At 47.8% G+C, this 11,631-nt stretch overlaps 1 protein-coding gene across 2 annotated transcripts in view; it reads left to right on the forward strand.

Annotated features, from left to right (window-relative positions):
* The window catches only part of Pde6d (phosphodiesterase 6D), a 54,564-nt gene extending 46,930 nt beyond the window's left edge, over nucleotides 1-7,634 (forward strand). The window contains exons 2-5 of one of the 2 annotated variants that reach the window (XM_005361759.3): nucleotides 2,309-2,397; nucleotides 3,119-3,244; nucleotides 3,990-4,095; nucleotides 7,089-7,634. In XM_005361759.3, the coding sequence (XP_005361816.1) occupies nucleotides 2,309-2,397; nucleotides 3,119-3,244; nucleotides 3,990-4,095; nucleotides 7,089-7,170 (403 nt within the window). In that variant the 3' untranslated portion in view covers nucleotides 7,171-7,634. The other variant, XM_026786239.1, reaches the window with a different exon arrangement.
* Nucleotides 7,635-11,631: the final 3,997 nt, after the last annotated feature.

Genomic DNA, 11,631 nt, shown 5'->3' on the forward strand with positions numbered 1-11,631 from the left:
GTCTGTCATAAGATATAAGGATGGTGGGGGGCTTTTGTGGAGAGATGCGGTCTGTCATAAGATATAAGGATGGTGGAGGCTTTGGTGGGGAGATGCAGTCTTTCATAAGATATAAGGATGGTGGGGGCTTTGGTGGGGAGATGCGGTCTGTCATAAGATATAAGGATGGTGGGGGCTTTTGTGGGGAGATGTGGTCTTTTATAAGGGAGCATAAACATCCAGTTGCTCTACTACCATTTGCTGAAAAAAAAGTGCCCCTTTTCTATCAAATTACTTTGAGCCTGTGGTGACTTTAATAAGGAATGCTCTCCACAGGCTGAGCCATTTGATCACTTGGTCCCCTGTTGGTGATACTGTCTGGGGAGGTTTAGAAGGTGGAGCCTTATTGAAGAAAGTATGTCATTGGGGGCGGGCTTTGAGAGTACACAGCCTCACCCCACTTCCAGTTCCCTCTCTCTTGCTCTGTGCTTGGGGCTGAGGATGTGGCCTCTTAGCTTCTTGCTCCTGCCACTATGCCTGCCGCTTACTGCCATGCCTCCCTGCCGGGATGGACTCTACTCCCTCTGGAACTGTAAATTTGGGTAGCCAGTTTCCACTTGTATTCCATGGTTTTATTTTCCTTTAGCAGCTACATGGCATTTCCCTGACTCGGCCTGCTCTCTCTCTCTCTCTCTCTCTCTCTCTCTCTCTCTCTCTCTCTCTCTCTCTCTCTCTCTTTCTTTACGTGCATTAGTGTTTTACCATGGCAAGTTTCGGGTCCCCTGAAACTGGAATTACAGGCAGTTGTGAGCTTCCATGTGGGTGCTGGGAGTTGAACCCGGGTCCTCTGGAAGAGCAGTCAGTGCTGAGGTGTCTCTCCAGCCCTTAAGTAGCAGCCACTCTTAACCACTGAGCCATCGTCTGGTGCTGTCTGTCTATTATTTTTGTAATTTTTTTTAAGTTTGCATCTTCATCTGTAGTCCCCTTTTTCTCTTGTTTTGGGTTGTCTTTCATAGTAAATACCTTCGTGATTTCTGGTGATTCTTGACGGATACATGTGTTTGTGCGTGTGTGTGTTTTCACGTGCATGCATGCATGTATACCACAACACTTTTGGAGAGGTCAGAGGACGAATTTTGGGAATCTATTCTGCACTTCCACCATGAGATCCAGAGATCAAACTCAAGTTGTCAGGCTCGTGCAACAAGTGCTTGTTCCCGCTGAACCAGTTCGCCACGGCTTGGCTGTCTACTCACAGTTAAGAGCAGGACACTGAAAGGCTGTTTGGTAGCTCCGTGCTAGTGAACAAGGCTTACAGGCCTGTGATCCCCATGACGGCACTGTCTGTGTGACTCAGTGCCTTGGCAGTACCCTGGATACCCTCCTGTGTCTTTTACTGTTTTGGCTGATTCCTTTGACACATTTAGATTTTTTTCACTATTCATTTTTCTAGCCCTCGCTTACAATTTTTGTAACTGGAGGTTTCTCTCTCCTGCCTGCCAGTTCCCGAATAACCACTCTGAGGCTTAATATTGATTACAGCTATTTGGCCAATGGCTCAGGCTTCTAACTGGCTAGCTCTACATATAAATTAGCCCATTTCTAACAATCTGTGTGTCACCGTGCACCCTGTGACTTATGGGTAATGCTCTGGCGTCTTACTCCTCCAGCGACTGCTGGCATCTTCCCGACTCTGCCTTCTTTTTCCCTGTACATTTGCTTGGATTTCCTACCGGGCTCTATTCTTCCTGGCAATTGGTCAAATAAGCCTCTTTATTAACCATTGGTAATAAAGTATATTCACAGCATATAGAAGTTGCCTATCTTTGAGGTCTTTTTTTCTTCCCAATACCGGGGATTGAACCAGGACCTGCAAATGCTAAGCAAGCTCTCTACCACTGAGCTACATCACAGACCTTGTCTCTGAATTCTTATGTTAGATAATGTAGATAAAAATCTCTCTGGTGCGCCGGGCAGTGGTGGCGCACGCCTGTAATCCCAGCACTCGGGAGGCAGAGGCAGGCGGATCTCTGTGAGTTCGAGGCCAGCCTGGTCTACCAAGGGAGTTCCAGGACAGGCTCCAAAGCTACAGATGTGAAACCCTGTCTCAAAAAACCAAAAAAAAAAAAAAAAAAAAATCTCTCTGGTGGTCTCTGCCTCTTCCTTTAGGTATCTTTTGGACTCTCCTACATATACCCACCTGCTTTCATGGGAAGTTTGGCAGACTTGACACAAACTAAACAGTGAATGGGATGGCAAAGTGAGACCCTCCACTACACGGTAGGAGTCACTCTGGGGACCTTACTTTTCCTTAATCATGTTTGATCAGAAATTGGATGAATCTTCGGGATGCCGAGACAGGAAAGATACTCTGGCAAGGAACGGAAGACCTGTCTGTCCCTGGTGTGGAGCATGAAGGTACTTTGCAGACCCTTGAATGCACAAGCTATGCCCAGTGCCAGCACAGACCCTGGTACCAGGGAGCTAAGTAAACACACAGCCAGTAGACAGGTGAGCCCTGCCGGCAAACAGAACACTTTTACATTTCTTTCTCTCACTTCCCCAAGTCCACTTTAGCATCGGGCCATACCTAGATCTAGGATATGATGGCTCATACCTGTAATCCCAGCACTTTGCAGATTGAGGCAGGAAGATCAAGAGTTCAAGGCCAGCCTCAGCTATATAGTTAATTCAGAGCCAATCTTGAACCACTTGAGACCCTGTCTCAAAAAAGAAAAGCTATAAGCTCACGTTTCAACTTTTTCCCAAACAAAATTTCTATTTTTATCTCTCTGGAGGAAAAGAGAAAAGGTGAAGCATTTCAAAGAATCAGAATATAGAGAAGGCCCCGTGCAGCCTGCATAGAGGGAGGACGTTCCCAGCCTGAGCCTGCCAAGAGCAGCTAGGTGAGGCCTATGGAGACACCAGGTCTTGTGTTCCTTGGCAACAGGTCACGTGTGTTGCCCTATTAGATCTCTGCCTTCAGCTGGAGTAAAATGCAGTCACCAGGGAACTTCATGAAGTTTAATAAGCATAGCATGTTCTCTAAGGCAGCCAGAGGAACTCACGGGAACCTATAACATCACAGTCCTGTGGCTCTCATTTAGAAGGGTACCAACCTCTCTCTCTCTCTCATCAGCCCGTGTACCCAAGAAAATCCTCAAGTGCAAGGCAGTGTCTCGAGAACTGAACTTTTCTTCTGCAGAACAAATGGAAAAATTCCGCCTGGAGCAAAAAGTTTACTTCAAAGGGCAATGCCTAGAAGGTATTCTGCTACCTGTGTGCCTGGAACCAGGGTGTAGGACAGGGTGAAAGGCATAGCAGTGCTTTGAAAATACTAGTTTTATAACCAGTGGAATCCTACATTCTGCACTGAGGACCCCAGTGAAGACAAAACAAGGCTAAACACACCCTGGAAGCTTGGGGGCCTGTGCCTGGACCTGTGTGGGATTATAGTGTGGTCTTGGAAGAAGCAGCTCTGATACAGTGTAGCTAGTATAGGACTGTACCTACACATCGTAAACTATAACTAGTAGGGACTCCCTGCATGAGCTGTCAAAACGTAAGAAAACATGTAGGCACCGTAAAACTAAAATTCGAAAGGCCTTTCTACCTTTATTTTAGTGCACATGTGCCTACTCCTAAGAAAATACTGTTTAGCTGGGCTATGCTGATTCATGCCTTGAATCCCAAGTACTCGGGAGACAGAGGCAGGTGGATCTCTGAGTTTGAGGTCAGCCTGGTCTACAGAGCGAGTTCCAGAATATCCAGGGCTACACAGAGAAACCCTGTCTTGAAAAGAAAAAAAGAAGTCGTCTGTGCACAAATGAAAAGAAAAGTCTGCGCAGGTGTCTGTGTCCTTTCGTGTGCCTCTGGTGTAGGAGGAATCCGATAGGTTCCTTTCATGGTTCCTGGTAGGAAGAGTCCACTCTAAAGGAGAGGGACAATTAGCCTATGGTTCCCATACCCACAGATAGCGCCTGCTCACTGGCTTTTCCTTCTTCCTTCAGAGTGGTTCTTCGAGTTTGGCTTTGTGATCCCTAACTCCACAAATACCTGGCAGTCCTTGATAGAAGCAGCACCCGAGTCCCAGATGATGCCCGCCAGCGTCCTAACGTGAGTGAGGCTTCAGGGAACGTCAAAGTGTGTCTCAAAACAGGCTTCGGGGCAGTCGGGACTCCTGGTCCTGTTCACAGGCAGAGATCTAGAGAGACACGAGCAGAAGAGTACCCAAACCTGTGTCAAGGTTACTCACTGAGAAGAGCACCCAGGGCTGTGTCAAGGTTACTCACTGAGAAGAGTACCCAGGCCTGTGTCAAGGTTACTCACTGAGAAGAGTACCCAGGCCTGTGTCAAGATAACTGACTTTTGTCCTGTGAAAAATAACAGGACAAAATCTTTAGACCACATTTTAATTTCCAGTTCACCCTGACAACTTATCTTTGGGTGATAATGTGTTTTGTTTTTTGAGTTTTGTTGTTGTTGTTGTTTGAGACAGAGTTTCTCTGTGTAGCCCTGACTGTCCTGAAACTCGCTTTGCAAAACAGGCTGGCCTCAAACTCAGAGAGCTCCCTCTGCCTCTGCCCCCTGAGCGTTGGGATTAAAGGCGTGTGCTACCACCGCCCTGCTGAGTGATGTCCAATCTTGCTGAGCTTTGCTTTCACGGACACAGTGAGGCATTGAAAGAAAGCAGCACAAAATCTATGTCAAATCCAGCGGTTCGCTCTCTCATTGCGTCCCTGTATGCTCTGGATCCCCTAACACATCCTCCAGAGGCTCCATCGTAGAGGGTAACATTTGGGCCTTGGCTTCCAGAGACTGGCCTAGAATTCAGTAATTACTTCCTCATCAAAGAACAGTTCATTTGTGTTGTCAAAAACCACTGTCGATGGCCAGCAAGATGCCTCAGCTAGTAAAAGTTCTTAGTGCCACAGACCCAGTGGTCTGAGTTTGATCCCTGGAGCCCAGGCTAGAAGGAGAGAAAGGTCTCTGAAAGTTGTCCTTTGACATGTGGTGTGTGCTATGGTACATGTGTAACACGTACACCACATGTTCCTGCAGCGACACACAGATCATACACAGATACACAGTAATAATAATAATAAAATAAAATGTAAAGACACTGTCAGTAACTGCCCACTTATCATTTTCTCGTGGGAGGAGATTGAGTCTTTCAAGTATTTCAGTAGGCCTGGGGATATATCTCAGTGACAGAGAATTTGCTTAACATAAGTGAGTTCTATGCCTAGCACCGCCAGAAAGAAGTGTCAGTGGTAATGTTGTCTAAAAGTTTAGACCCACGAATAATTGTGTAACCCTAGGTCGTCTGCCAGGAGATCCTTCATGAAAGCCACACCAAGTGTAGAAGAGATAGAGGCGCTATAGAGATGGCTCAGCAGTTCAGAGTACCAGCTGTCTCCATAGGACCCAAGCTTGAGTCCAGCACCCACTTGACAACTCTCAGTTCTCTGTAGCTCCAGTTCCATGTGGTCTGATACCCCCAAATAGTCTCCACGGGCACCAGGCACATGTATGTTACACAGATTCACATGCAAGCAAAACAACCATGCACATAAAATAAAAATGTTTTTCTTTGAGACAAGGTCTCTCTATTTAGTTCTGGCTGCCCTAGAACTTGCTATGTAGACCAGGTTGGCCTCGAACTCACAGAGATCTCCCTACTCTGCCTTCTGAGTTCTGGATTAAGGGTATGTGCTACCACACCCAGTCTTAAAATAACGATTTTTTAAAAATAAAATATAAAAAAAACCCTCAAAGGTAATTTGGTATGGCAGTAATATTCCATTTTATAAATGGGAGCACTGCCATTTGTGACTCAGTGGGAATGTTCTTTCCTGGCACGCACAAGACTCTGGGATCACTCTCTGGTCCAGCCAGGAAAGGAAGACGCAAACAGAATGGCCACTGGGATGGCCATCTGACCCCATCCTCATAGTCCAGTGCCTCGTTTAATGTTCTTTGGTCACAAACCACAGAAACAAACCCTGGCTAATAGACCTGAGTTAGACCAAGCAGAGCCCTCGCAGCTGGGAAGAGACAAGGGCCAGAAGCTGTGCTGTCTTCCCTTCCCTGTGTCAAAGGTGAAGAAATCTGACTGGCATGAACAGAATGCTGTGACCCCCTTTGCAAGGTGAGAGAGGGGTCACTCAGCTGACCCAGAGACTAGAAGAGCGGATTGTCCACAAAGGAAGAGCAGGGTGCTACTACCCAAAGTCAGGAGAGAAGTGCAGGGCAGGGAACCCTAGCTGTCTTTTTTAGTTAGTGTTATAGGGAAAAGTGCCTCCCTGAGGTTGGCCAGGATCTGCGGCCAGAGGTGTCGGTGGGATCTGTGTGCAGAACACTCAGCGAAGACGTCAGTGTGTCAAGACAAAAGGCATACTCTGAGTTCCAACTTCTGCACTTGATGGGAACAGACTCTCATCACATAAGTTAAACACCCTGTAAGAATCTAACCCATGCAGACATTTTTTAATTTTGTTTGCTTTGCTTTGTTTTTTGTTCCTTTGTTTCTTTTGGTTTTGGTCTTTTGGTTTTTCAAGACAGGGTTTCTCTTTGGAGCCTGTCCTGGAACTAGCTCTTGTAAACCAAGCTGGCCTTGAACTCACAGAGATCCCCCTGCCTCTACCTCCTGAGTGCTGGAATTAAAGGCAAGAGCCACCACCTCCTAGCTTGCTTTGCTTTGTTTTTGTTTTGAGATAAGGTCTCACTTTGCAACCCTGGCTGGCCTAGAACTCACCACATAGACCAGGTTAACCTGGAGCTCACAGAGATCTGCCTGCCTTTTCCTCTCTAGCGCTGGTATTAAAGGTGTGCACCACTGTGCCTGGCTTTGTTCTCATTCTGAGAGAGAATCTCACTAGATGGGCCAGACTTAACCTTGAACTCCTCCTCCTGTCCCAGCCCTATGGGTACTGGAATTATGGGTGTGCACCACCACACCTGACTCTGAACAAGGATTGTGATGCCCAAACTAAGGCTCGAGGTGGTACCTGTACGCAGCCTGGAGAACCCAAATGGACACCATCTGTAGAAGGGGTGCCGTGGCCTGTGGCACTCACTGTCTTTACCCTCTCGATTCTCTCCCACAGGGGCAATGTCATCATAGAGACCAAGTTCTTTGATGACGACCTTCTTGTCAGCACGTCCAGAGTGAGGCTTTTCTACGTCTGAGAGAAGAACGTGTGTGCACTTCAAGAATCTGGAACAGGGCAGGAGGAAGCTTTGCTTTTCTCCTCCACGTTTGGTTTTTGATACTCCAGCTGATTCCTCCAACGCAGACCCACCTGTGGCACCAGGAACCCAGCTCCGTATAGGTAGCCAGTTGGCCTCTCCTCCCAAAACCTCCATCTTCACTGACAAGACTAAACTCCCAACCCCAACCAAGGGCAAGGGACAAGCCTCAACTCTTTCCTGGTGCAAGCATGGGAGCAAACCCATACCAGGAACCACACTGCGTCTGTCCCTGCCCCACCTTCTTGGCCTCTGGTTTTGAAAAAAATTTACCTAACTGACCCATTTAGGTTTTTCTCCCTACCACTTCTATTTCATACAGTCTCATACCTTTAACTTGTAAAATAGACTATGATATTATTATTTCATGATGTAATTAAAGCATTCAAATATTCCTAGTCTTTAGCATGGCGCTGCTTCTGTTTCTCTTCTCTTCTGGACTGTGAACCTGTCTTCATGAAGGAAGACAGAGATTTATCACATTGTAGGATTACAAACTCTTTCGCTCCAGAAATAGATGGTTAGCTCTCATTCCCAAATGCCTCCACTGCTGCTTCTAAAAGTGGACATCAGAAGACAGTGATGGGGAAACACGGGGCTGAGGCAAGGCTGAGAGGCTTAAGATGACATCAGAGGAAGCCAGCGTGGGAGGAGCACCTCCCGCAGTGCTCTGGGGTCTGACATAAAAAAATCAAAAGGAGTTCTTTGGTAGGGACTCCGCTCCGAGCTACAGTAGCGCTCACTGTCCTTTACAAAATATCAACAATTTCAAGTCATCTGGCAACCAGAATGGTAGACCTGAGACCAGAGGGTGCTTACCCGGCCCTTTGGTATAGCCAAGTTCCCAGGCTCCCACCTCCCTTCCCAGCCTGTGTCTCTGGGTGAGGAGGAGAACCTACATTCCAAGCAAGCCAGCACCAGCTTTCTCTTGTCTTGTCCTCATAGAAAGCTTGCTTTGTTTTCTTTTTTAAAGCAAGGTCCCAAGTAGCACCACGCTGGCCTCAAGCTGACTATAGCTTCAAGGATGACCTTGGACTACCTTCTCTGTGCTGGATTACAGCGACAGCACACACAGTTTCTTGTCGCGAGCGCCTCGACCAGCAAGGATGATGTGACACCGGAGCTCTTCTTGCAAGCAGTTTTATTCAGGACCTTTTTTACAATTGTATCTCTCCTCTCCCCAGGCAAGCCTCTCCCAGCCCTTAAGTAGGCCTGGGCTACCAACCCTGGATAGCCACATGGGCACCGTCCATTGGTCCACGCATATGCAAACCGCTTGCGATCATCGCATGATGATCGCAAGAGTCCGGTCTTAGCCAAATAAGGAATTGTTTATCAGAGAGCGCTCACTTTCGGGATCGTGGAGGGCGGAAGCCAGCGCCATCTTTTAGGCGTGGCTCCACGCAGCTCTACAGTTTCTGAGCTGCTGGGGTTTGAATCCAGGCTCTGTGCACGCTAAACAAGCACTGTGCCAACTGGGCTACATCCCTACCCTAGAGAACTTTTTTAAAGCTTATTTCATTTAATGTGCATTGGTGTTCTGCCTGCAGGTAAGTCTGTCTGAGAGTGTCAGATCTTAGATAGTTGTGAGCTGCCATGTGGGTGCTAGGATTTGAACCTGGGTCCTTTGGGAAAGCAGTCAGCGCCCCCAACTGCTGAACCATCTTTCCAGCCCCAAGAACTATCTTTTTAATATCCAAAACTAAATTGGAAAGAACAAGGTGAAGGGCTAGGGATGTAGCTGGGTGTGGTGAACATACCTGTAATTCCAGCACTTCATAAGGGGAGGGAGACAGGAAGAGCAGGAGTTTAAGGCCAGCTATGGCTACCGAGTGTTTAAAACTGCCCAGGCGCGTGAGACCTGCCCCCACCACACACACACACACACACACACACACACACACACACACACACACACAGGTGGAAACAGGTGAAACTGAATGAAGGCTTCCCTTTGTCTTCCTGAAACCCCATCTCTTCTGTTTTCCTGGCCCATATGTGCTCCCCAGAATTCCCCCAAGGAACGTTTGCTAGTGCTGGACACACGGCAGTGGAGAGAGTCACATCTGGATGGTGCATCCCCAGGGCAGGCATGATGGCTCACCTAGCACATGGGAGGGGAAGGTAGAGATCAGGTCAGGATCATCCGCAGCTACATAGCAAATCGGAGGCTATGGTCTACATGAGACCCTGACTCAAAAGAGACGCCTCTCCCTTCTCTCATCCAGCCAAAACATTTCAGATGGAATTTTTTGCTAGCTTCTCTGAGAAAAACAGAAAAAGAATTCGATCCTAGTTATCCTTTGAAGCCACCTGTCTCTCTAGGGTAGACTGCATATGTTCAAGAAACAGTATCCTGAAACAGCAATGGGGACACAGCCATGCCATGAGGTTTGAGCCAATAGAACAGCAGGACGCTGAGGGCTTGGAGGAGAGGAAGGGGTTAACACAGGACAGAAGTGCTAGATCCCCCTAGAGCTAGAATTACTGGCCTGATATGGATGGTGGGAACGGAACCCAGATCTCTACAACAGAATCTGGGTTTTTGTTTGTTTGTTGTTTGTTTTTGTTTTCAAGACTGGGTTTCTCTGTAGCTTTGGAGCCTGTCCTGGAACTCGCTCTGTAGCCCAGGCTGGCCTGGAACTCATAGAGATCCACCTGCCTCTGCCTCCCAAGTGCTGGGATTAAAGGCGTGTGCCACCACTGCCTGGCTCCCAGGTTAGCTTTTATAGGGTGAGTGAAGACTGAGGTTGGAATTGATACCCAGTTGCCTGAAGGCCTGAGTTTTTCTGGATCCTCTGAAACCTCTGGAGCTTTGTTGGAAGTAACATGAGGACAGAGCCTGGCACAGAATGTGGCCACCGGTTTTCAAAAACTGGTAGGTACTTTCTCAGGTCCGCAGAGAGCCTGATTCCAGAAGTATGTGTCCTGACCCCCTTGCACACAGAAACATCCCACAGGCTGGGGGCTGTGGTCGGTGGTGGAGTTCAAGGGTTCAATGCCCAGCACTGCAGGAGAAAGAAAGCACTGGTGTGGGAGCCGGAGACTACTGTGGGACACACTAGTACATCCATCGAACTGCTGGAGACACACAGTACATGAGGACAGCCCCAGGCTGGCCCAGGTCTCTGCAGTGTGCTCCTGGCCAAAGGCACGCCCACTTCTGTCCTGTGCAAACTGAGGGGAAGGGTTAGCCATCGCAGCCCACACAGTCTTGGGCAGGCGTGAGAGAACAGATCTCTTGGGAGGAAGTTGGCACAGCTTTGCCATGTGCCATGCACTAAGCCCTCTTGGGAGGAAATTGGCACAGCTTTGCCATGCGCCATGCACTAAGCCCTCTTGCCTTTCTCTCTGTTAAGTTACTTGCCAATATTCTGAACCCTTTAAAAATTTGGGGGGGGTATTGTTTTTGTGTTTTGTTTGTGCACCAGTGTCTTAGAGTCTTATTGTGTAGACCAGGCTGGCCTCAAACTCACCACTCTCCTAACTCTGCCTTTCTCCTACTGGAATTATAGGTGTGGCCCCCACACCAGCTGAACAATGTTCTTTTTAGGTTTTGAGTATTTATTTTGTGTGTATGCACGCACGCACAACAAGCATGGAGGTCAGAGATGGCTTCAGTGAGCTGGGTAGCTCCCTCCACACTGTGGGTTCTAGGGATTGAACTTAACGTTGTTAGACTTGGCAGCAAGCGCCTTTGAGGGCTCTGCGTGTTCTTTTGTAGTGAGGAACGTGCCAGGCAGGCACTGAGTTGGACCTGCATAGGGAATGCCACATTTGGGCACACTCGGAGACCCTTGTTAATATTAGTAAGAGGCTGCGTTCTGTGCAGGCTTGTGCTGACTAAACCCATCAGTAGGAAGAGATATGACAAATGGTTTTCATAAGATGGGGACTTGTAGGAAGAGATGTCCCTGAGGACAAACAGATCCAGAAAGCCTTCCACTCAGCCCACCATATTGGTCAGCTGTTGATTGGTTGGTTTTGTTTTTTAAGATCTTCAGGATGGGCCTTATACATGCTAAGCATGTGTTCGATTGTTGAGTGACAGCTCCAGCCCTGAGTATATTTTTGAAAATAAGATGGCTAGAAACATTGCTTAGCAATTAAAATAGAGTAATAAGTACTCTAGCCAAGTTGTGTTCCTAGCACCAGCACTTGCTGCCTCACAACTGCCTATAATTCCATCTCAAGGCATCTGCACTCACACACAATGTTAAAAATAAGGGGGCTGCAGAGATGGCTTGGCAGTTAGGAGTACTTACTGCTCTTGCAAAGGACCCTGCTTTGGTTCCCAGCATCAACAAGTCAGCTCATATCTGTCTGTAACTCCAGTTCTAGGGGATCCCGCACCTTCTTCTTACCTCCACAAGCACCAGGCATGGACATGGGACGCATACA

This window comes from Microtus ochrogaster, linkage group LG4 (assembly GCF_000317375.1).
Source record: "Microtus ochrogaster isolate Prairie Vole_2 linkage group LG4, MicOch1.0, whole genome shotgun sequence".
Lineage (NCBI taxonomy): Eukaryota > Metazoa > Chordata > Mammalia > Rodentia > Cricetidae > Microtus > Microtus ochrogaster.